The sequence below is a fragment of the Oncorhynchus keta genome, chromosome 28, assembly GCF_023373465.1.
Source record: "Oncorhynchus keta strain PuntledgeMale-10-30-2019 chromosome 28, Oket_V2, whole genome shotgun sequence".
Classification (NCBI taxonomy): Eukaryota; Metazoa; Chordata; class Actinopteri; order Salmoniformes; family Salmonidae; genus Oncorhynchus; species Oncorhynchus keta.
The window spans coordinates 24,749,403-24,773,707 of NC_068448.1; the positions used below are offsets into that span (position 1 = coordinate 24,749,403).

The following is a 24,305-nucleotide window of genomic DNA, read 5'->3' on the forward strand; positions in this document are numbered from 1 at the left end:
TGCGCGCGTGCACACAGGGACAAACACACTTACATGCACGGACCATTAGACACACACACAGAGCGCACACACACTCACACAAAGCCACTGCCATTGCATAACTACACATGCACAGGCACGAGCCCCCCTCCCTCCGTCATGCACCATGAGCTCACACCCCCTGCAGGCACTGGGGGGAGGGGCCTCAGATCTCTGTACTGCATATAATAAAGTCCTATTCCAGTCTCCCTTTCACCTTATTTAAGACCTGATTTACTTAATAAAAGGCACATCTCAAAAGGTGGTCCAGGTATCCTCATGACATGGCACAAGCTGGGGGTGTGCCTTTCCTATTTTGTTCTCTATCGCTCCTCTATTTTTCCTCAAGCAAGGGGGAAGGCCAATGCAATCACAAAGTCACCATCAGACCAACTCCTAGAATGGCCTACTCCTTGAAGTTTGCAGGTGTCTAAAAAACACTCTTTTGCTAAATACATGTTTTTTGACACTTTAGTGTGTGGTATTCACTGTCGTTGATTCTTGGGATATCATTTTTCAGCAGGAATAGTTCCAAAATCACTGGATGACGTCTTTAAGGTGGCATCTCTTAAGGTGCCATCTCTTAAGGTGGCATATCTTAAGGTAGTATGAGAATGATGAAAGAGAGTACAGATGATTCTTTGTTACTCAAGGGTATTAATAGATAATATATAATTTTTATCACTACATCAGAGTTGTAGTATTTAACTCCATTTCTAATTTGACTCTCTCGAGAAAGAAAATTAATTTACAGTTTATGTTGGCCCATCAGATTAGTTATTTCCATTTCAAAATATCTTAGTGGTCTTAGAGATTTGGCGTGTTGCACTTACATATTTTAGATTTTTTTGTGTGCAAATGACTGCATCCTCATCCTCAATCATTGATACCAGTATGTCAATTCAAGGGAAGCCTTGTGTTTTCCTATTTTATGTAACTTGGACCTTTAATCTAACCTCTCACTATTCTCAGGTGGGGAACTACAAGCGTGCCGTCAAGCGGATTGACGACGGCCACCGGCTCTGCAATGACCTCATGGGCTGCCTTCAGGAACGTGCCAAGATTGAGAAGGCCTATGGTGACCAGCTGACCGCCTGGTCCAAGAGATGGAGACAGCTGATCGAGAAAGGTCAATATCGGGATTGGAGAGGTTCAATCAATGAACCAAATCTTACTGTGTGGATTAGAAGCTACTCATATGGTGGCTTTTGTTGCAGTCTGTTTTGAGGTCTTCGTCTCATATTAAATTCATTTGATTCATCTCACTGCTCAGCTGTATTGTGAGTGTTTTCTATAAGATGACAACAGTCATGTTTTCTGAAACCTATATGTTTTGATTGAATGTAGGTAGCCTTGCATGAGCCGGAACACCTCATAGGAGCAGGAGCCTATTTCCTGTTTCTGTAGCACGAGGCAGCTTGATGTACAAGTACACCCCCTGGACAGGATGTTAGTCTATCGCAGGGCCTTAACCCCAATATATCTCCTTAATGCTTAGTGCCCCGCACAAGTGCATTAGGTCTCATTTTTACAGTCTTTGGTATGACTTGGTCAGGGATCAAATTCCCAACTTTCCAATCTCAGGGCTAACACTGAGTTGGTCACGTTCATATTTTCCATCATATTTTTCTGCCACCTATATGTTGTGATTGAATGTCCCCCTGTGATATTCTCTAACCCCAGGACCACAGTATGGCACCGTGGAGAGGGCATGGCTGGGTGTGATGACCGAGGCTGAGAAGGTGAGTGAGCTGCACCAGGAGGTGAAGAACGGCCTGCTCAACGAAGACCTGGAGAAGGTCAAGAACTGGCAGAAGGAGGCCTACCACAAGCAGATGATCGGAGGCTTCAAGGAGGCCAAAGAGGCCGACGAGGGCTTCAAGAAGGCCCAGAAACCATGGGCCAAGAAGCTCAAAGAGGTAAATTGACTGGAAGGGTTAGGGAAGGGGATCTGTTGTATCCTCCATGTGTACTTGGATTTCTAACAGGAAAACCACGTTATTCTTAAATCCAATACAGAACCCTTAAGGTTCTAGTTAGCTCCTTTTTTCCGAAGTGTGTGTCTGGCTGCAAAGGTACTGCATGTGTGTAAGATAGGTGCCGCACACTACACAGTTGGTAGAACTAGGACCCACTTCAATCAGCCCTAATAGGGTTTACAGAGGCCATCTTAAAAACAATGGCTGTTTAACTTACATCTGAGTCAACATACAAGTTGCTCTGCCAAACATCTAGGTACTGTAGCTATTGGCACATGTGTTAGTTCTGTTTTGTGTACCATAATGACTTGCTGCATCACTCATCCGAGCTTAGCATCAGAGAACAACATTGCCTTTGCGAAAGTAACTCAATTAAGTCACTGTCATGCTTAGATGTATTAGTATTTATACAGTTTATCTATAGGGATACTAAGATTCTGTGTGTGCTTCCACAGATGGAGACGGCTAAGAAAACATACCACATGGCATGTAAGGAGGAGAAACTGGCCGCCACCCGCGAGGCAGATGGGAAGACACAGGCCTCCGTCACAACTGACCAGCAGAAGAAACTCCACGAGAAAACAGACAAGTGCAAACACGACGTTCAGAAGGTGAGACAGAGAGGCTCAGGGTCTGGCAAATGGAAGATAGAGCAACAAAATGACATGACAACCTTTTCTGTACAAATGTCTGAAAAGGTAAGACTTTACACAATGCCATTTGACGTTCTCCATATCAAACAGGAGAAAATTCCATGTTATCTAGTGTCATTCCATCTGCTTTAAAACATATATGGTGCTATTAACACCATAGTGTGTGTGTTATTGCAGTATACTACCGTAAGTACATTCATCTGTTTCTGTTAGCGGCTTAAGTGAAATAAGCTGTGAAAAACAGAATCAATGCAGTGTGGCAGATTACTCTAGTGATCAGACAGGACATTCATTTTATTTTACTAGGCAAGTCAGTTAAGAACAAATTCTTATTTACAATGACGGCCTAGGAACGGTGGGTTAACTGCCTTGTTCATAGGCAGAACGACAGATTTTTACCTTGTCAGCTCGGGGATTCGATCCAGGACCTTTTGGTTACTGGCCCAACACTAACCACTAGTCTACCTGCCGCCACAATCATCCATGAAGGTGGATCTCCCACTCTATTCACGGAGCTCTGGTAACAAAAAGAGCAGAAATGTTTGCACTGTCTATTGTTGATTATAATGATACATGACATCTATCTGCAGTAACACAGCTCTTCTCACCTCTTGTGGATGAAATACACTGTGTCCAACTCCTCGTGTTGTCCTTATCATCCCCCCGGATAAGGAGAAGTATGAGAAGTCTCTGTCAGAGCTAATATTGTCCCTATCTTCCTCCAGGCTAAGGAGAAGTATGAGAAGTCTCTGTCAGAGCTGATATTGTCCTTATCATCCCCCCCGTTTAAAGGGAAGTATGAGAAGTCTCTGTCAGAGCTGATGTTGTCCTTATCTTCCTCCGGGCTAAGGAGAAGTATGAGAAGTCTCTCTCAGAGCTGATATTGTCCTTATCTTCCTCCAGGCTAAGGAGAAGTATGAGAAGTCTCTGTCAGAGCTGATGTTGTCTTTATCTTCCTCCGGGCTAAGGAGAAGTATGAGAAGTCTCTCTCAGAGCTGATATTGTCCTTATCTTCCTCCAGGCTAAGGAGAAGTATGAGAAGTCTCTGTCAGAGCTGATGTTGTCTTTATCTTCCTCCGGGCTAAGGAGAAGTATGAGCAGTCTCTCTCAGAGCTGATATTGTCCCTATCTTCCTCCAGGCTAAGGAGAAGTATGAGAAGTCTCTGTCAGAGCTGATGCTGTCCTTATCATCCCCCCGGCTAAGGAGAAGTATGAGCAGTCTCTGTCAGAGCTGATGTTGTCCTTATCATCCCCCCGGCTAAGGAGAAGTATGAGCAGTCTCTGTCAGAGCTGATGTTGTCCTTATCATCCCCCCGGCTAAGGAGAAGTATGAGAAGTCTCTCTCAGAGCTGATATTGTCCTTATCTTCCCCCAGGCTAAGGAGAAGTATGAGAAGTCTCTGTCAGAGCTGATATTGTCCTTATCTTCCTCCGGGCTAAGGAGAAGTATGAGAAGTCTCTCTCAGAGCTGATATTGTCCCTATCATCCCCCCATTTAAAGAGAAGTATGAGAAGTCTCTGTCAGAGCTGATGTTGTCCTTATCTTCCTCCGGGCTAAGGAGAAGTATGAGAAGTCTCTGTCAGAGCTGATATTGTCCTTATCTTCCCCCAGGCTAAGGAGAAGTATGAGAAGTCTCTGTCAGAGCTGATATTGTCCTTATCTTCCTCCGGGCTAAGGAGAAGTATGAGAAGTCTCTCTCAGAGCTGATATTGTCCTTATCTTCCCCCAGGCTAAGGAGAAGTATGAGAAGTCTCTCTCAGAGCTGATATTGTCCTTATCTTCCCCCAGGCTAAGGAGAAGTATGAGAAGTCTCTGTCAGAGCTGATATTGTCCTTATCTTCCTCCGGGCTAAGGAGAAGTATGAGAAGTCTCTCTCAGAGCTGATATTGTCCCTATCATCCCCCCATTTAAAGAGAAGTATGAGAAGTCTCTGTCAGAGCTGATGTTGTCCTTATCTTCCTCCGGGCTAAGGAGAAGTATGAGAAGTCTCTGTCAGAGCTGATGTTGTCCTTATCTTCCTCCGGGCTAAGGAGAAGTATGAGAAGTTTCTCTCAGAGCTGACATTGTCCTTATCTTCCTCCGGGCTAAGGAGAAGTAGGAGAAGTTTCTCTCAGAGCTGACATTGTCCTTATCTTCCCCCAGGCTAAGGAGAAGTATGAGAAGTTTCTGTCAGAGCTGATGTTGTCCTTATCTTCCTCCGGGCTAAGGAGAAGTATGAGAAGTCTCTCTCAGAGCTGATATTGTCCCTATCATCCCCCCATTTAAAGAGAAGTATGAGAAGTCTCTGTCAGAGCTGATGTTGTCCTTATCTTCCTCCGGGCTAAGGAGAAGTATGAGAAGTCTCTGTCAGAGCTGATGTTGTCCTTATCTTCCTCCGGGCTAAGGAGAAGTAGGAGAAGTTTCTCTCAGAGCTGACATTGTCCTTATCTTCCCCCAGGCTAAGGAGAAGTATGAGAAGTTTCTGTCAGAGCTGATGTTGTCCTTATCTTCCTCCGGGCTAAGGAGAAGTATGAGAAGTCTCTGTCAGAGCTGATATTGTCCTTATCTTCCTCCGGGCTAAGGAGAAGTATGAGAAGTCTCTCTCAGAGCTGATATTGTCCCTATCATCCCCCCATTTAAAGAGAAGTATGAGAAGTCTCTGTCAGAGCTGATGTTGTCCTTATCTTCCTCCGGGCTAAGGAGAAGTATGAGAAGTCTCTGTCAGAGCTGATATTGTCCTTATCTTCCTCCGGGCTAAGGAGAAGTAGGAGAAGTTTCTCTCAGAGCTGACATTGTCCTTATCTTCCCCCAGGCTAAGGAGAAGTATGAGAAGTTTCTCTCAGAGCTGATATTGTCCTTATCTTCCCCCAGGCTAAGGAGAAGTATGAGAAGTTTCTCTCAGAGCTGATATTGTCCTTATCTTCCCCCAGGCTAAGGAGAAGTATGAGAAGTCTCTGTCAGAGCTGAGTGCTGTCACTCCCCCGTACCAGGAGAGCATGGAGCAGGTGTTTGACCAGTGCCAGCAGCATGAGGTCAAGAGACTCACCTTCCTCAAGGAGATACTGCTGGACATCAAACGCCACCTCAATCTCACTGAGAACCAAAGGTCAGTGACTGGTGTTATCCTCTATCGTCCCATACATACTGTAGCCCATCCTGCTGTATTAAATCACCTCCATCAACCTTTCCTCCCACATGGCCTTTGAATTGAAAGGTTATAGAGGAAAAACATGTCTGTCTTCAATTTCAGTTGGTACAGTACGTATACGTATTTACATATTATCAGTTTGGAGTCATCTACACAACAGCAAGTCTGCCTTGAAAAGATTTCCACATTAGTGTATCTAATATAGTTAGAATACCTTCATTACAGTATTGATCTCTTCTTTAAGCGCTCGTCGGCATTCCTTTTTGTTATTAGTCGAGTCTATGGATTAGTTGAAATATTACATTCAGAGGGAATTTACTCCAATGTGCTTATGATATTGCTTTCATTACAGTTCCTGTCAAATAGATTAGTTTCAACACATTTCAGTCTTTCAGAGTCACAACACCAATTATACAGAGGATGCAGTTAATGACATTTCAGCCAAGTTGCATCATGTCAGAGTGAACTCTTGTCATATTCTTGACTGTGGATCAAATTGCATGTGATACAAAGCCAGGTTCCATGGTGATTGGAATAAGGAGTTAATTCAAGCTGTTTCCTGGATGCATAGTCTTGGTTTATGATCTGAATGGAGGATAAGTATAGGCTTTTATAGTGTGGTGTGGAGTACTAACATGGGCCTTTCAGCCACAGTATTGGTGATAACCAATAAATCAACCATAGACAGGGTAATGGTAAGCTAATAGCTAAAAACCCAGTCCTCAGCTCCCTCTCATACAGTTATGCAAATACAGACAGTGTCCCAGTGACAGCGGTGAAAAGAGAAAAATCACTTGTAACTTTTATGTGCTGTGGATGCATTTGAATCGTCCATTTTATTGTTCATTATAGCATCTTACTCCTCAATTCTTGGCAGTTTTATCACCATGAAATGTCTTCATTTGTTGGGCTGGACTGTCAGTTATTCTGTGTTTTTGTCTCCACCTTCTGGTGAAATAATATCCATCTGTCGAGACTCCACCTCACTACGCCAATTTTAATGCAAATGTCGTGTCTGTGTTCTGTGTAGCTTCACCTCATGCTATGAATTGACTGAATGGCTTTGTCTTTCAATTATTTCACCCTGTTCTGAGTAGTGGAGCTTCATAAACAACTAGAAACTCTACAGGAAACAGCACCATTAGTGCTGGACAGTTGGCGCTGGCAGCCCTAATGTGTTATTGTCCCATAAAAACTGGATGGTTGAAGCTCTGAATGCTGATTGGCTGACAGCCATGGTATATCAGACCGTATACCATGGGTATGACAAAACAGTCAGGGCTGTATCCAGGCACTCCACGTTGCGTTGTGCCTAAGAACAGCCCTTAGTCGTGGTGTATTGGTCATATACCACACCCCCTCGGGCCTTGCTTAATTAAACAGGCTCCTTCTCTCTCTGCGTGTCACAATGTGCTCTCTGTCCTCCTCTCCCCAGCTATGGCACAGTTTACAGAGAACTGGAGCGCACCATCCTGGGTGCCAACACACAGGAGGACCTGCAGTGGTTTAGCAACCACCATGGCCCTGGCATGCATATGAACTGGCCCATGTTTGAGGTACTGCGGCCTATATACTCTGTAGTTCATCCATATACTTGCTTTTCAGGATTATTTACAACATGTAGCAAAGGTTCAGGTATTTTATTTATTAATTCCCCCTCAGATGCAAATATTGCTTTTTGTTACGACTTCTTAATACCATTTCTTATATTTGTAAGATTGTTGATTTAGCCTACTTTCTGATTTAAAAGGAAAAGTGAAGGACATTGGCCAGATCTGAGGCTCTGCTTCAGTATAGACTTTCAGAAGTATTAATCCTTTCCTCTGACCTCCAGGAGTACAACCCAGATGCTACTGCTGCTGTTGTTAAGAGGGAGAAGGTGCAGAAGCCGGCTGGGGCCCCACCGACCCCCAGCACTGACCATGTGGCACCACCTGGAGACCGTGGCAGGTGAGAGGACTACTCCACTGGTCAAACTACTACTGACACACACACACACACACACACACACACACACACACACACACACACACACACACACACACACACACACACACACACACACACACACACACACACACACACACACACACACACACACACACACACAATGACATGCCAGGGTTCATATCAATATCTCCTATGATGCCATATCATTTGTTTCTCTGTCTTCCTTCAATTGATCAGTATCAGCGCTGATCATGTGGCACCACCTGGTGACCGTGGCAGGTGAGAGGACCAAAACACTGATCAAACACCACTGCCACACACCTGCTACTGCCACACACCTGCTATTGCCACACACACCTGCTACTGCCACACACCTGCTATTGCCACACACACCTGCTACTGCCACACACACCAGCTACTGCCACACACACACCTGCTACTGCCACACACACACCTGCTACTGCCACACACCTGCTACTGCCACACACCTGCTACTGCCACACACCAGCTACTGCCACACACACCAGCTACTGCCACACACACCAGCTACTGCCACATACCAGCTACTGCCACACACACCAGCTACTGCCACACACCAGCTACTGCCACACACACCAGCTACTGCCACACACCAGCTACTGCCACACACACCAGCTACTGCCACACACCAGCTACTGCCACACACACCTGCTACTGCCACACACACCTGCTACTGCCACACACACCTGCTACTGCCACATACTCCAGCTACCGTCACACTCCAACTCCTGTCACACCAGCTACTGCCAAACCACCTTCCGCCACACAGCAGCTACTGCCACACACTTGTTACTGCCACACACCAGCTACTTCTGCCACACACCAGCTTCTGCCACACACACCAGCTACTGCCACACACACCAGCTACTGCCACACACACCAGCTACTGCCACACACACCAGCTACTGCCACACACACCTGCTACTGCCACACACACCTGCTACTGCCACACACACACCTGCTACTGCCACACAAACACCTGCTACTGCCACACACCGGCTACTGCCACACACCTGCTACTGCCACACACCAGCTACTGCCACACACACCAGCTACTGCCACACACACCAGCTACTGCCACACACACCAGCTACTGCCACACACACCAGCTACTGCCACACACCAGCTACTGCCATACACACCAGCTACTGCCACACACATCTGCTACTGCCACACACACCTGCTACTGCCACACACCTGCTACTGCCACACACCAGCTACTGCCACACACACCTGCTACTGCCACACACCAGCTACTGCCACACACACCTGCTACTGCCACATACTCCAGCTACCGCCACACACCAGCTCCTGTCACACAAACCATCTTCCGCCACACACCAGCTACTGCCACACACTTGTTACTGCCACACACCCAGCTACTGCCACACACACCTGCTACTGCCACACACCAGCTACTGCAACGCCGGGACCTAACCTAGTCCAACTATTTAAACACCCTGGGATCCAACATGATGCGATGACTTTTTTTGCAGTCTCCATATAATGAACTGGATTGATGTTGATAATTTATGTATTTCATTCAGTCTGTTAATAACAGTTGCTCTAGTCTACGGTACAGCAATGTTTGTAATCTTGATAAAATTCCCCAGATCAAATCCCTGTATCTTCCCTAACTCTTCCATTGCAGTGTGAGCAGCTATGAAAAGAACCAGGCCTACTCCACTGAGTGGTCCGATGACGATGCACCTGCAGCCTACTCAGGCGGTGAGACCAACGGGGGTGGAAATGGAAACTCCTTCGAGGAAGACTCTGGCAGTGCAGGGAAAGGGGGTGCAGGGACCGGGACCGCATCCGGGGTCCGAGTGCGTGCTCTGTATGATTATGACGGACAGGAACAAGACGAACTCACCTTCAAAGCTGGTAAGCAACGACAACACTTCACCATCTTTGATGTCTCTTCATTTTTGCTACAATGCATTTGCAGCTAAAGCCTATTCTTGAGTCAAACAGTGTAAGACAAACTCTGTAATTGACACTATCAGTATCACATGGTGTATCATGGACAGGCTGGCTAGATAGGGGGTTGGAGATGAGGTCACATGAAAGCCCCATTTCGAAGCCCCTCTATTCCTGGAGGAAGATAGTAGTGGTTTGTCAATAATGGCCATATTCCACTTCCTTCAATTACAGGCACCTGCTAATTATTAGTAATTGTCTTCTAAATGTCCCTATGTTAGATGGTGTTAGTATGGCCTTCATAACCACATGATGCACATCCTGCCTGATCTTTGCTAATAGTGACATGATAAAGAAAACGATGAAGGTGACCAGATATACTATTGACCATGGAAAAGATCATAGAATGCATGTTGATTAAGGAGTAATGTACATATGTTCTTCACAGGTGATGAACTGACCAAGACTGAGGATGAAGATGACCAAGGCTGGTGTAGAGGTCGCCTGGATACAGGCCGAGAGGGACTGTACCCGGCCAATTACGTCGAGGAGATCTAATGACCCCAAAGGAGGAGGACATGCCATTGGAGGCAGCTCGGACTGTCTCATCCAATCGCACTGCACATAGCCAGAGACTTATGAGCAACACATCCCTTGCCCAACAGATGCGCAAATCAGAGTCTTGCCTAAATAAAATCTTAGTATATTAGTAGTATATTATATTATATTTATCCAGTATTTGGAGTGAGGAGGACATAAACACTAAAAGAGGAGCAGCATTTATTCCAGAGTACACAAACTCAAACATACTGTAACATCAAGCCAATGCAGGGACACATTTGTGTAGCTGTGTTCAATATAAAGATCATGCGGATGATTCAACGTTTTTGCAGTATATTCTCCTATAACAGTGTGACAATAATGTAACCAATTATATTTACCTGCCGGTTTAACCAGAACAAGCTACTCGGCCTGCGTTGTGTATATATGACACCGTTTTGTCTAGCAGTTTCGATGCTGTGTGTTCAGTCCTCCTCCTTACATTGGGAATGCTGTGTAGTGTTAAAAGTACCACAAAATGTATCCTAGATTTTATTATTTTCTCTTTTGTGATTTGGTCTCATCCCTTTTACCAGTTGTGCAGTGGTACAGTATCTGTTGTCTCTGTTTCTCAATTGGTTTGCAATAGCAGCATGTGCTATGCAACATGCATTCCCTTAACCTCCAAGCCATATTACGGCTACAAGATGCAACTAATTCCCTGATATGACCAATGCAGAGGACCAGAGTTCACCATTAGACACAGACACAGCATTGGAATAACACCATGAGCTTGTCTGCCTTCATCCCCGGAAGTGGAGAGGCTGGATAGCTGTTTTTCTCTCTCTTCCCCATCACCACCATTGAATCATAACGTCTCATTTCCATTTCATTGCGAGGTATTTGTAGAATATCTGTTCATTTGGATCTATTGCTGTGTTATATCTAGAATACCTGTGAGGGAACATTTTAGGGTCAGTAGGCAAGGTATTATCACCAGCTTGCTTTGATTTAATCTGTCATGCTGACAAGAACGTTTTGGACAATTTGATTGTTCAGGTGAAGTATTCAGGCATATTTAATGTGAATTTAGTTGTTTTCCTGCTGTAGGGGGAAAACAGCATGTAGGAAAAATGGCTTTGAACTATGTTACTGTTCGATGGTTGTCTCCTGGTAAAATAGGAACATCAATCTTGACGGTACCATGCTGCAGATCCTTGTCTTAAAATGGAAACGTGGACATGAATGTACTATTGTAGGGGCATGGAAGGAGACATGCTGTATTTAACTAGGCATGTTTTGTTCCATTGTCATAGAGAACGCCACCAGAAAAAAAGTGGTTTTGAGCCCCTTTACCTACTTAGGCCAAAGAATGACCGAAATCCGAAAATGCATAAAACTCTCTCTATCCATGCAATAACTCACATAAACCTGTCAAGGATTTTCTTGTCAAGATGCAACTCATGCAACTAACTGCTTCCTGTCCTCTGAATATTTCTGTGTTCATTCAATAGGCGATCCACATGGGGGAAGACAAGAGCATTTTATATTTATTTTTTATTTCATCTTTATTTAACCAGGTAGGCCAGTTGCATACAACAGTGACCACAGTATATCAGAAATAATTTCTTTGTCTACAGTAATTAACTCTACTTTAGATTGCTCCCAGTAGTATACTTCACATACTCACACCTAATGCAGCCCCCGCTTTGAATACACATGTACTTTTACTGCTCTAATTACATTGGGAACCAGTTTATAACAGCAATAAGGCACCTCTGGGGTTTGTGGTATATGGCCAATATACCACGGCTAAGGTCTGTATCCAGGCACTCCGAGTTGCCTCGTGCATAATAACAGCCCTTAGCCGTGGTATATTGGCCATATACCATACCTCCTCGTGCCTTATTGCTTAAATATACAGAAAACACTACAGTACTTGTTGAGAAATCAAACTTATCAGATGTTGTCCGATGCAAATATGGTTGCCAATGGTAAGCTGTTTAAATCAGACATGCAATGATGTTGTGAGAGCAGAATGCTCATGAACATGAGGTTATGCAGTAGGTCTCTCTTCAAGTTTGATGTCGTAGAACATTCTCTAACGACAGGATGTGTTTAGGTTGAGGCTTAGGAGGAGACTTCACCAGGTCTTGGTATCACTGTTGAGAGATCACATCACCAGCTCACAAGTAATGTGTATTAGTGTAAGCTGTCCAGCCTAGCAAAAATAACTCATATCATTGAGATATCCTATGTCCTTTACACACGCACACACACACACACACACACACAGGAACACACACATCTCGGGTAGATATTTTGGGGTCAAACATCCTTATCATCATGAGTTGTGTAATTGTAAAGAAAAAAAAGAAAAAAATGCAAATGATCGAATACTAAGAAAAATGTAGTGTCATACATGTAAATGTGTTAACAGCAATGGAAAAGCATATTAAGTAATAGGTACCATATCGTATGAATTACATTGCAATGGAATTGTCAATGTACCAGAGCGTGACGTTACCCCACGCTGTCAAATTTGTATATGATGATGTAATTTAAAGATTATATTCTATTGTAACTGTACAACTGTGTTGAGTTGGAAAGGAAACCTAACTACATTGAGGCAGTAAAAACAGTGTATATGTAAATGCTTTTTTATGTTGATTTCTCTCTTCCTTATGCACACAAGGGGGACACGGCTCATGTCGTGAAACCCCTGTATTAGCAGTGTATGTATGTTTCTAGTTAGTGATGTAATTGGATCTCCTAACTGGTGTAGTGCCTGTTCATCTTAATGTAACAAAAGGTTCATTTAAATATGCATAAAGATGATTATGATTATGATAATAATTATGATAGTAATGAAAATCCTGAATCAAAGTTGTTGTGATGGTGTCAATATTGCGATATTGGTTTGAAAGGGGAAAACAAGTTTGTTGAGAATACAAACAAAACGTTTTGTGTCATTTGTGTGTTTCTTGAATGGATTTTGACTGTACATTGGGATATGCTATGATTGTAGTCTCAGGGTGCTTGATGAGAAAGCAGAAAAAATACACATTATTGTGTCATTTTATTTTAGACACATTCAGTATGTAAACACATAGAAGGATATACAGTATGCTTTAGGTCATTATTATACCTAAATATTTACAAACGACATCTTGCTCACACTCTCATTATAAATATTCAATATTATGTTCTAACATGTGTACAGTATGTATTCAGTCACTAATCTCTAGCCCTGTTTATACCTGCCGTTAACACGCGTCCTTCGTCATGATCTTGACTTGATCTTGCCTGTTTACACTTATAAGATTTGATCACAATGTTTCTTTTAATCGTCTTCACTTGTCTAAAAATGTGGGCACAATCAGAATGTGGACAAGATCAGGACAAAGGCAGCATGTTAGAACCAGGTATAAACAGAGCTTCTATCACTGGTTTTTGTCTCTACATATGGATTCTAGCACTTGAAATGTGGCAATGATATTGAAATGCTTCTATTACAGTAGTTTACTGTATTCACAAATTCCTATTAGGCTCGATTCTTCCGCCAGTGAACGGGCCCCGGAGTCAAATAATTTCTCTATACTTAAATGAAATGACCAACGTAAACATCAGATCTGTGTGATTAACTGCTGTGGTTACTTGAGACTCATGAAGAGCCCCATACATGAGAATACCACTACAGATCAGTAGTAAACACATTGCACACATTCACTCCAATATTCACCCGGCATGTAACAAAATGCCATGAACTGTACGAATGCTTTTATATCCAAGGGACATTGTGTAATGGTAATGAAAGAGGAACCACCTTAAAAAGTAAATACTGGTGGTTACAGTAATGTGAAGTCACAATCAGAGAAAAAAGAATACAGACATATGGCTTTGACCTTTGTGAAAATGAAATATTGGACAATTAGTATTGAAAATATTTGAAATGTAAAACTTTGCATATCTAATGCAGTGTGGCAATAGAAAGTAACAAAACCCCATATCCATTCAGTTTACCTAATAATATTGGAATTAGGCAGGAGTGCACAATGCAGGAAGCAGTCTATACATTGTGTTGCTGGAGCTAAAACAATCCTTTTGCCAAAACCTGTTTGGCTATATAGTGGTCTCCAGTCATCATCAACACTAATCTTCTCTTCTGGCTGGCTGCCCCACAGCTTCATACAGGGTGGACAAACTGGTAGACCAGTCTCTGGGACACATCAGGCTTACGGATGATGCCCTTCTTGTAGTACTGTCGGATAGAGCGACTCAGCTTGTCATAGTTCATAGCTGGACGGTTCTTCCTGATGCCCCATAACCTGGACACATAAGCCGAGTCTTCTATTTTGAAGATTCCTGTTGATTATAAGAAAAACTACTTTTGAGAGATGTAACATTTCACCTTTTTCAGCAACCAATGCACAATAAGCCCCAATGTTGAATAATCCAAGTCAGCTCCCATGGCAAACTTTTCTCTCCCGTATGGTGTACATTTTAGGACACCCTCAGCCTCAAACCTAGGAAGGTTGCCCTAAAATGTATGCCGTACACCCGCATGCACTCCACCCTTATGGCTTCTCCCTGCCCACTCACCTTTCTCCTTGTTGAGCCAGCGGATGCAGTGTCCGTAGTTGTGCGGCTTGAGGAGCAGCTCTCTAAGAAACTGCCACAGGTGGATGGGCTGGCCTGAGCAGGAGGAGTCTGCCTTTGGCCACGACTCCTCAGCATTATGTAACCTGTTATCTCCTGGTGTGTAGGGCTCCTTCATGCATGCAGCTGTGACAAAACAACATAGAACAGAATTACACATTTGTGATCTTGACACAAGAAAATACCTGAAAACTACAACACAATCTGTGTAGTGAATGAGCCAGGCATTCCTTCTGCTTGTGGCTATAAAACACGCAATACTTTTACAATGGAATGACCCACACCGAAGATTAAATACATGCCATGTTATATATACCACAGTACAAGTAAATGGACCCATTGAAGGTTGTCAGTTGTCCTACCTGATCTCCAGATGTCCAGGTGAGCGTACAGCAGGTCTCCACACTGCATTGAGTGCTGCCTAAAGTCCTCCTCTGTCATGGAGCACAGATCCTTTCCACTGAGCTCCTGGAACACCTTGCCCACCTGGGGTAGTCTGTACAGGTGCTCTGTCCACAGCAGCCACTTCTGGACGTTCCCACAATTCCACTCCATGGGGTCTGCACAGGAGATGAGTTGTTCATGATGGACCAATATAATGGTAAACATTTATCCACAGCAAGTTATATATACAGTTAAATACAATGGCACTGTTGGCACCAATGATGTATATAAACCCTGTATTGCTGATGCTATGTACTGCCCAGTGAGAGGCATTGAAGCCACCAGTCGTCCATATTGGCACTCCCCCGAAGGAACAGTCAGCTAAATGTTTCAAGGACAAAATAACATGTATTTAATTATTGTTGTTGTTGTAATGGGTACAGTAACATGTATATACAGTTGAAGTTGGAAGTTTACATAACTTAGCCAAATACATTGAAACTCATTTTTCACAATTCCTGACATTTAATCCTAGTAAAAATGCCCTGTTTTAGGTCAGTTAGGATCACCACTTTATTTTAAGAATGTGAAATGTCAGAATAATAGTAGAGAGAATGATTTATTTCAGCTTTTATTTCTTTCATCACATTCCCAGTGGGTCAGAAGTTTGCATACACTCAATTAGTATTTGGTAGCGTTGCCTTTAAATTGTATAATTTGGGTCAAACGTTTCGGGTAGCCTTCCACAAGCTTCCCACAATAAGTTGGGTGAATTTTGGCCCATTCCTCCTGACAGAGCTGGTGTAACTGAGTCAGGTTTGTAGGCCTCCTTGCTCGCACATGCTTTTTCAGTTGCGCCCAGAAATGTTCTATAGGATTGAGGTCATGGCTTTGTGATGGCCACTCCAATATCTTGACTTTGTTGTCCTTAAGCCATTTTGCCACAACTTCGGAAGTATGCTGGGTGTCATTGTCCATTTGGAAGACCCATTTGCGACCAAGCTTTAACTTCCTGACTGATGTCTTGAGATGTTGCTTCAATATATCCACATACTTCTCCGTCCTCATGACGCTATCTATTTTGTGAAGTGCACCAGTCCCTCCTGCAGCAAAGCACCCCCACAACATGATGCTGCCACCCCCGTGCTTCACGGTTGGGATGGTGTTCTTCGGCTTGCAAGCATCCTCCTTTTTCCTCCAAACATAACGATGGTCATTATGTCCAAACATTTATATTTCTGTTTCATCAGACCAGAGGACCTTTCTCCAAAAAGTACGATCTTTGTCCCCATGTGCAGTTGCAAACAGTAGTCTGGCTTTTTTATGGTGGTTTTGGAGCAGTGGCTTCTTCCTTGCTGAGCGGCCTTTCAGGTTATTTCGATATAGGACTGGTTTTACTGTGGATATAAATACGTTTGTAGCTGTTTCCTCCAGCATCTTCACAATGTCCTTTGCTGTTGTTCTGGGATTGATTTGCACTTTTCGCACCAAAGTACGTTCATCTTTAGGAGACAGAACGCGTCTCCTTCCTGAGCAGTATGACTGCTGCGTGGTCCCATGGTGTTTATACTTAGTATAATACGTAGTATTGTTTGTACAGATGAACGTTGTACCTTCAGGTGTTTGGAAATTGCTCCCAAGGATGAACCAGACTTGTGGAGGTCTACCATTTTTTTCTGAGGTTTTGGCTGAAGCCAAACCTTGACCCAGAAAATATTTTTTTAAACTTATCGGCCTATATCGAATCTTCCATTCCTCTCAAAAATTTTAGAAAAGGCTGTTGCGCAGCATCTTACTGCATTCCTGAAGTCAAACAATGTGTACGAAATGCTTCAGTCTGGTTTTAGACCCCAGCATAGCACTGAGACTGCACTTGTGAAGGTGGTAAATGACCTTTTAATGGCATCAGACCGAGGCTTTGCATCTGTACTCGTGCTCCAAGCCCTTAGTGCTGCTTTTGATACCATCGATCACCACATTCTTTTGGAGAGATTGGAAACCCAAATTGGTCTACACGGACAAGTTCTGGCCTGGTTTAGATCTTATCTGTCGGAAAGATTGCAGTTTGTCTCTGTGAATGATTTAAATTAAATGTATGCATTAATAAGGTGTCTGTAATCGAATAAATGTGGGAAAAACAAATGTAAGCATGAACAAATGCTTTTCTATAGCTTAAAAATGGTGGGGGAGTGTCAAGATGGAGTCAGCACCCCGTCAGTCATCTAGTCTATATATAAATCACTGGTTGGCACTCATGCAAATGCATAGGTTACCTATTCAAATGCGAGCTAGTACATCTTTAAGGAGCCTTTGAGGAGAAGGAGATGAGGTGTGTGGGCATTGTACTGTACGCAATTTCTGAACTCATATTTGTGTTGCTTTATGACAAGTACCGAGTTGGTGAGTGTGTGAAATGATGAATTGTCAACAGAGCCATTTGCACAGGGCGGGGAGGCCCTAGACACTTCCTTTCATTGGGTTTAGCCTATCATCAGTAGCATTGCCATAAAGTCGGAGTGTCGCATAAAGAAAGACCAACCTAAATGGTGACCTTCACTGTTTAGTTTGCTTTGCTGTAAGTAAGATCCAACAGTGCATAAGGAGGTACTTCAACTGTTAAAGTAGTGCATGAAAGGTGCTCTTTTCTCTGTGCTCTTTAATCCTTATCCTCAGCCAATCTACTGACAGTGACAGGTCACATGCTCAACTGTAGTGAACATAATAGACCCAGAGACTGATAGAGGCATGAGGTCTATACCTTTCGGAGAACTTAACATATGAAACAGTAGCACAGTTTATAGCACAGGATAAGGTGGTAATAACATGGTGTTGTATCAAATTATAGGCAAACAATAGCTTGGTAATTTAACAGTTTTCCTACCTGGAGTAATGTTGAGCAGTATGCAGGCAGTCTCTATGTCCTTCAGTACCTCTCCCAACACCATGCTCTGAACCTGCTCCAGACAGCGTTCCTCAACCTGTCCCTCTAGCCCAGAGGGGAGCCCCAGGCCCTGGCTGTTGATGACAGGGCACTGCTCCAGGGCCTTACAGGGGAGCACAGGGGGCGCTGCGTCAGACTTCTTCAACAACCATGAGCTGTTTTCAGTGAGGAGCATGTCGAAGCAGGGCAGGAAGACCCCTTGCAGACTGCGTTCAGGAGTGGTGTGTTTAGGCACACTCATCAGTCCCCGGGGCGGCTTGGTGTCCTCCTCCTCCTCCCAGGCCCTTAGGGCAGACCCACTGTGGGAGTAGTCACTGAAACTCATCAGGGGAAGGGGCACTGTGCTCCCCACGCGGTCACAGCCTGGACTCCCCATAGCTTCAACAGTGCTGGAGAAAACTAAGGAAGACTTTCATCAGTCATGTTGTATAAAGGGATTTCTACTGGATACACCTAAATATAATTTCGGTATCTCATGAGGCTCAATTGGAAACAATAGCGAACTCAATGGCAAACTGTTAATATATTGACATAGTAAATGAGATGAGTAAGAACAAACATTTTTTTAAATAATATCTTATGAAGAACAGAAACTGTCATCCATGAGTGACACTTTCTATTTACACTTTTTTAGTCACTTTGTTTGACTGTTTTATCTTCCTTAAATTGACATGGAATTCCTTTCTCTCAGACAGTACTGTCTTTATGCTGCATTGAAACCAAGACCAAATGCCCAAATATTTAAACAGTAGTAATCCTAAAGCAAATATGACATTTCATACATTTTCTTTGGTCTGTTGGTACTTTCTTCAAAATGTTGAATTAAAAAATCTCTTTTCATAAAAACAACAGTTCATTATGTAGAGTAGCACATTTGAGTATGGTGTGTAAGAATCTTGAATGCCTGACTTTTTGTGATGTAATTAGTAACCCTATAGGATGAAACCCTGCAGGTGAAACATGACAGTTCAGTTGGATACCAGAGTGACAGTTAGTTCAGTGAGAACAGAATTCTATGGGGTGGGAGGGACATTGACTCTCTTATCTTACCCTGAGGTAACATACATTGTAATGTCAAGTAATAATGTCATACAATACTGTATCAATGACAGCTGAATCAGCACTTATTAACTAAGGTCTTAGGCCTAGGAAGTTTGGCTGGTTGCTCATGTGCTGGTGGACACTGACAGGGTTAAGTTTTTCAGGCACCAAGATTTATTTGAGCTTAATAGTAAAAAAGAAAGTCCTTGACGTCATGGCATATTCGATAAAAGGTGGATGATGAATAACCCAGCCCATATCCATGGTGTGACCGCAACAGCTCATAATGCTGCCCTGTCCATGCTCACTTAGCGGGAGGGATTACACTGCTGAGAAGTGCTGTGCCTCTGGGCACTAAAACCAGAATGCACCATCCTTATGTATGACTTATGCTGCAGCTTGTACTGTTGCCATTGACACTAAGGTGTACAAACGACAGTATAGCACAGCTGTTTGAGCCTAGGAGCTTTTCCTCCCAAAATGACTAGAGTTGAGAGAGATTATCATGGAAGAGATATTTACCCCTAGGTGTGTGTTTTCAGGTGCTTTTGTCTTTGGGCGATGGACTAGGCACGCAAGACCATGACGCGTTTTCACGCCAATTATCTTAGCAAATTCATATCACATCAAATAACATTTTACTGCTGACTGACATGGCTTGTTAAAATGCCTATCCTTCCAGATATCACATGGGAAAGACGTTTAGGTTTTTACAGTGGTGGACAAGTAACCACTTGTCATACTTGAGTTAAAGTAAAGATACCTTCATAGAAAATGTCACCCAGTAAAATACTACAAGAGTAAAAGTCTAAAATGATTTGGTTTTAAAAAAATACTTAAGTATCAAAAGTAAATGTAATTGCTAAATCATAAGTAAAAGTACAAATAATGTCTAATTCCTAATACTAAGCAAACCAGACTGCACAATATTTTAGCTTTTTATATATATATATACCGATAGCCAGGGGCAAACTCCAACACTCAGACATCATTTAAAAACAAAGCATTTGTGTTTAGTGATTCCGGCAGATCAAAGGCAGTTGGGATGACCAGGGATGTTCTCTTGATAAGTGCGTGAATTGGACCATTTTCCTGTCCTGCTAAGCATTCAAAATGTAACGAGTACTTTTGGGTGTCAGGGAAAATGTATGGGGTAAAAATACATAATTTTCTTTGGGAATGTAGTGGGGTTAAAGTAAAAGTTGTCAAAAATATAAATAGTAAAGTAAAGTACACATACCCCAAAAACTACTTAAGTATTTTTACACCGCTGGGTTTTATTACTATTTAGTGCTTGAGGGGTTTGGTCAGATCATATGGCTTATCGTTTCCAAGACTAAGTGTAACATAATTGGTGAGTTATTACAGGGAAGTTAATTGACTAAATACTGTAAAATAGGGGCCTTTCATCTTCAATGGAAAATGAAATAGCTCATTAGAATGAATACATCTCAATTGATTCTCCAAACTATTAAAACATTCATGATTTTTACCTGGTGTTATACTCAAAGAATACTTTCCCTTTATTGAAGTGTCTTACAGTCATGCTCCATTTCTATGTTTTACTTTGTGGGTATGTGTGCATGCACGTGTGACTATTATACTACACATGAAAGAAATACTGCTTTAGAACAAAGCACTGGCTCCAAAAATATACCTTGCTAGATAACAATGGTAAACTGATATCAGAGGAATTCAGTCGATATGAAGATATTTGGTAATGTATTACTCATTGCATTCTCCCACACATTAATCAAAGGGAGGGCTACTTTAAAATGCACACCTATTTCTTTATCTAGCTACTTTACCAACATTTAAAAAAAATCTGAGTGTGTTTGTATTGTTCTAAACTTTCAATCAGAATTCAGGCACACATTATCATTAGCAGAGAGTGGTTAAACTCTCATTACAACCTGTTGAACTGGTTTTGTTCCCCTTGGGGTATTGTTAATAAAAATGAAAAACATTGCTAGTGAGTGATTACTAACAAGCAGTTTTGTGCACTTTCCATGGATGCAAGAAAATATCAGGAAATGTCAGTGCATCAAAAGGAATGAAAATCACCTGCACTTTATATCTGAGGGGCATGAAAATGCCATAAAAAAGAGAATCACCTCTGATATTGCGAGTAAAAACAAGGGAACTTGTAAATGCTCAAAAACTGAAAAGGGGAATATAAACTTAGTGTTTCCTTCAAACATGCATCATCAGTGTCTTGAACTGTGAACCCTTCTGTAAAGAATGGCCTGGTACTGTAGCTACAACACCAATTGTCCACTGCTACAGTTTCAGTCCCTGGCTGAAACATCCTATCAAACTGGTTTCATAGTTTGCTATCCTCATGAATATAACTCATTTTAAATCACACTGATCAAAACCACCACCTCTACATCCTTACATAGTTCAAGCAAGTCTACCACTTCATCATTAAAAATCCACCTAGTGGTTAGAGCGTTGGGCCAGTAACTGAAAGGTTGCTGGATCGAATCACAGAGCTGAAAAGGTACAAATCTGTCGTTCTGCCCCTGAACAAGGTTGGTAGGCTGTCATTGTAAACAAGAATTTGTTCTTAACTGACTTGCCTAGTTAAATAAAAAAAGTACAAAATTATAAACATCTCTCCCAAGCCCAGGTGTGCCCGTAGACTTACCTGGTCAGAGGTGTAGGCTGCTGATGCTGTCTGAGCTGATAGACTGTCACTCTGGATATCTGTCTTTGAGTCAGTCAAAGGACTGTCTTCTTGTCAAAGTGCGGAAGAGTTCCACAGTGAGTCACAGTACAGATACCGGTTAGTCAGAAGCCCAAGTCCCAAGCTCCTCTGGTGGTGGATGAGTCTATGTACGCTTTACCTCAGTGGTCCTCTCTGGTTGGCTGTTGCAGTCGTCAGGTTGTAACAGATGAAGGTGGCCCTCAGGTCATGAGGCAGTGATGTGTCAAAGAGAGGGTCATTAGGATGCCTGGAGCCGTGTCTCAAACACTTTTAGGTGGTCGAAGCTCTGTCTGATGCTCTGACAGTTGTGAGGGAGTCCTCAGCTGGCTTGATTGGTTGAGTGTAAGGCGAGGTTATTGGTCATTGCCGGCCAGCCTTATCTGTAATAAAGTTCTCACAATACTGACAAATTCATGCCAGAGGAGGGTGTGTGCCCAAGCAAGCGTGCGCATAGGAATACTTGCTTCAATGTGACTTCAAGTCATATTTATAAGGTGCTATTTTACCCTATGTAAACAGTATGAATAATATAGTTCTGCCTAGCCACAGGTGAATGAGCAACTCTGTGATGACATCTGTAGCTTCCCTCCCCTCTTAAGAAGAGTGGCAGTTAACTCTTTGCTGTCAGCCATGCCTTCTCATAGTGAAAGGACGAGTTTTCTAAAAGTGTTCCCTTCAGTATTTGTTATAATCTATACAATGTTTGTGATTTGTGAATAAGAAAACATTCCATTGGCCTGAGGGGATTTTTCAAAGAATTCTCATCACTTAAAAATGGGCATAATGAATCAGGCTGCATTGTCTTAATAAGAGGCAACACATTTGTCTACCAAATGAGCAAATGAGCAATTACAATATTACAATATGCAGTGATTTTTGACATGCTTTCTACTTTTTGCCATTTTAGGTGAAGTTAAGAAAAAAATTAAGAAAGTCACAAACTCTCTACATATACCGTATATTTCTCTCCTTTAAATATTTTGGAGTATAAAGCCAATAGAGCATGGGTGTCAAACTCATTCCACGGGGGGGTCGAATGTCTGCAGGTTTTTGTTTTTTCCTTTCAATTAAGACCTAGACAGCCAGGTGAGGGGAGTCTTTACTAATTTAGTGACCTTAATTCATCAATCAAGTACAAGGGTGGAGCGAAAAACCACAGACACTCGGCTCTTCGCGGAATGAGTTTGACACGTGCTATAGAGTGTGCTTTGTTTTTTTTTTCAAAATAACCGTCCTTACCAGCACAAATTACCATAGTAATTTACACCACATAAATATTTGTCTTTTTCCTGGATATAGTGTTACCCAGCCTATTCAACGGTGCCATATCAGATGTGATGAGGCAGCAGGAGGCGAGCCATGATCTGCAAGAGAACAGAACCACACCTGGAGGTTCTTTGGATCACTACAGTGTTATCGTATTCATACAGTATGTCTGTATATCACTGTTTGCACAGAAAAAGCAGCTTACAAACTACATCTCAGACACACCCGTGAAAACACACATTCACACCCACACACGCCAGAGGAGGCTGGTGGGAGTAACTATAGGATTACGGGCTTATTGTGATGGAATGGAATAAATGGAACGGTATCAAACACATCAAACATATGGAAACCATGTTTGTTTAACCCTAACCCCTTCACTTTTTCCAAATGTTGTTACATTACTGTTACGTCCGATGAATGAGACCAAAGCACAGCCTGGAAAGTGTTCATGATTTTTAATACTGAACAACAAAATACAAAACCGAATGTAAAGTTCTGCAACTATGCAAAAAAACAAGGTCCCACAATCTAAGGTGGGAAAAAGGGCTGCCTAAGTATGATCCCCAATCAGAGACAATGATAGACAGCTGCCTCTGATTGGGAACCATACCCGACCAACAAAGAAATAGAAAAACTAGAATGCCCACCCAAGTCACACCTCGACCTAACCAAATAAAGAAATAAAAAGGCTCTCGAAGGTCAGGGCGTGACAATTACAGCCTTGTTCGAAAATGTATTTTTTTCCTAGTCAATCTACACACAGTACCCCATAATGATGAAGCAAAAACTGTTTTTGATTTTTATTCTAGCAAATGTATTCAAAATAAAAACTGAAATATCACATTTACATAGCGGCAAGAAAAAGTATGTGAAACCTTTGGAATTACCTAGATTTCTGCATAAATTGGTCCATCAAATTTGATCCGATCTTCAACAGACAAACATAGTGTGCTTAAACTAATAACACACAAACTACCGTATTTTTCTTGCCTATATTGAATACGTCATTTACATATATACACAGTGTAGGTTAGAAAAAGTATGTGAACCCCTAGGCTAATAATGACTTCTCCAA

General features: G+C 42.5%; 2 protein-coding genes across 4 annotated transcripts in view; one reads left to right on the forward strand and one right to left on the reverse strand.

The window, feature by feature from the left end:
- Positions 1 to 13,198, forward strand: part of LOC118360901 (protein kinase C and casein kinase substrate in neurons protein 1-like) — a 53,477-nt gene extending 40,279 nt beyond the window's left edge. For 2 of the 3 annotated variants that reach the window (XM_052485189.1, XM_052485190.1), the window contains 9 exons: positions 991 to 1,147; positions 1,702 to 1,937; positions 2,453 to 2,608; positions 5,560 to 5,735; positions 7,213 to 7,333; positions 7,612 to 7,727; positions 7,965 to 8,006; positions 9,418 to 9,650; positions 10,135 to 13,198. In XM_052485189.1, the coding sequence (XP_052341149.1) occupies positions 991 to 1,147; positions 1,702 to 1,937; positions 2,453 to 2,608; positions 5,560 to 5,735; positions 7,213 to 7,333; positions 7,612 to 7,727; positions 7,965 to 8,006; positions 9,418 to 9,650; positions 10,135 to 10,244 (1,347 nt within the window). In that variant the 3' untranslated portion in view covers positions 10,245 to 13,198. The remainder of the gene's footprint in view (positions 1 to 990; positions 1,148 to 1,701; positions 1,938 to 2,452; positions 2,609 to 5,559; positions 5,736 to 7,212; positions 7,334 to 7,611; positions 7,728 to 7,964; positions 8,007 to 9,417; positions 9,651 to 10,134) is intronic. The other variant, XM_052485191.1, reaches the window with a different exon arrangement.
- Positions 13,199 to 13,288: 90 nt separating this feature from the next.
- Positions 13,289 to 22,404, reverse strand: LOC118360893 (SAM pointed domain-containing Ets transcription factor-like). The gene is made up of 5 exons (XM_035740440.1): positions 21,902 to 22,404; positions 18,151 to 18,609; positions 15,248 to 15,445; positions 14,829 to 15,011; positions 13,289 to 14,591 (listed from the first exon to the last, which is right to left on the reverse strand). The coding sequence occupies exons 2-5, from the start codon at positions 18,584 to 18,586 to the stop codon at positions 14,413 to 14,415; spliced, it is 996 nt and encodes a 331-aa protein (XP_035596333.1). The 5' UTR covers positions 18,587 to 18,609; positions 21,902 to 22,404; the 3' UTR covers positions 13,289 to 14,412.
- Between the last annotated feature and the right edge of the window lie 1,901 nt (positions 22,405 to 24,305).

Excerpts from the sequence above, each read along its gene's own strand:
- LOC118360893 (XM_035740440.1), bottom strand. The coding sequence starts at position 18,586 with ATGGGGAGTCCAGGCTGTGACCGCGTGGGGAGCACAGTGCCCCTTCCC. Across the intron at positions 15,446-18,150 it reads ACTGCTCAACATTACTCCAG|ACCCCATGGAGTGGAATTGT; the intron begins GTAGGAAAACTG and ends TCTCCTGTGCAG. Across the intron at positions 15,012-15,247 it reads CCTGGACATCTGGAGATCAG|CTGCATGCATGAAGGAGCCC; the intron begins GTAGGACAACTG and ends GTTTTGTCACAG.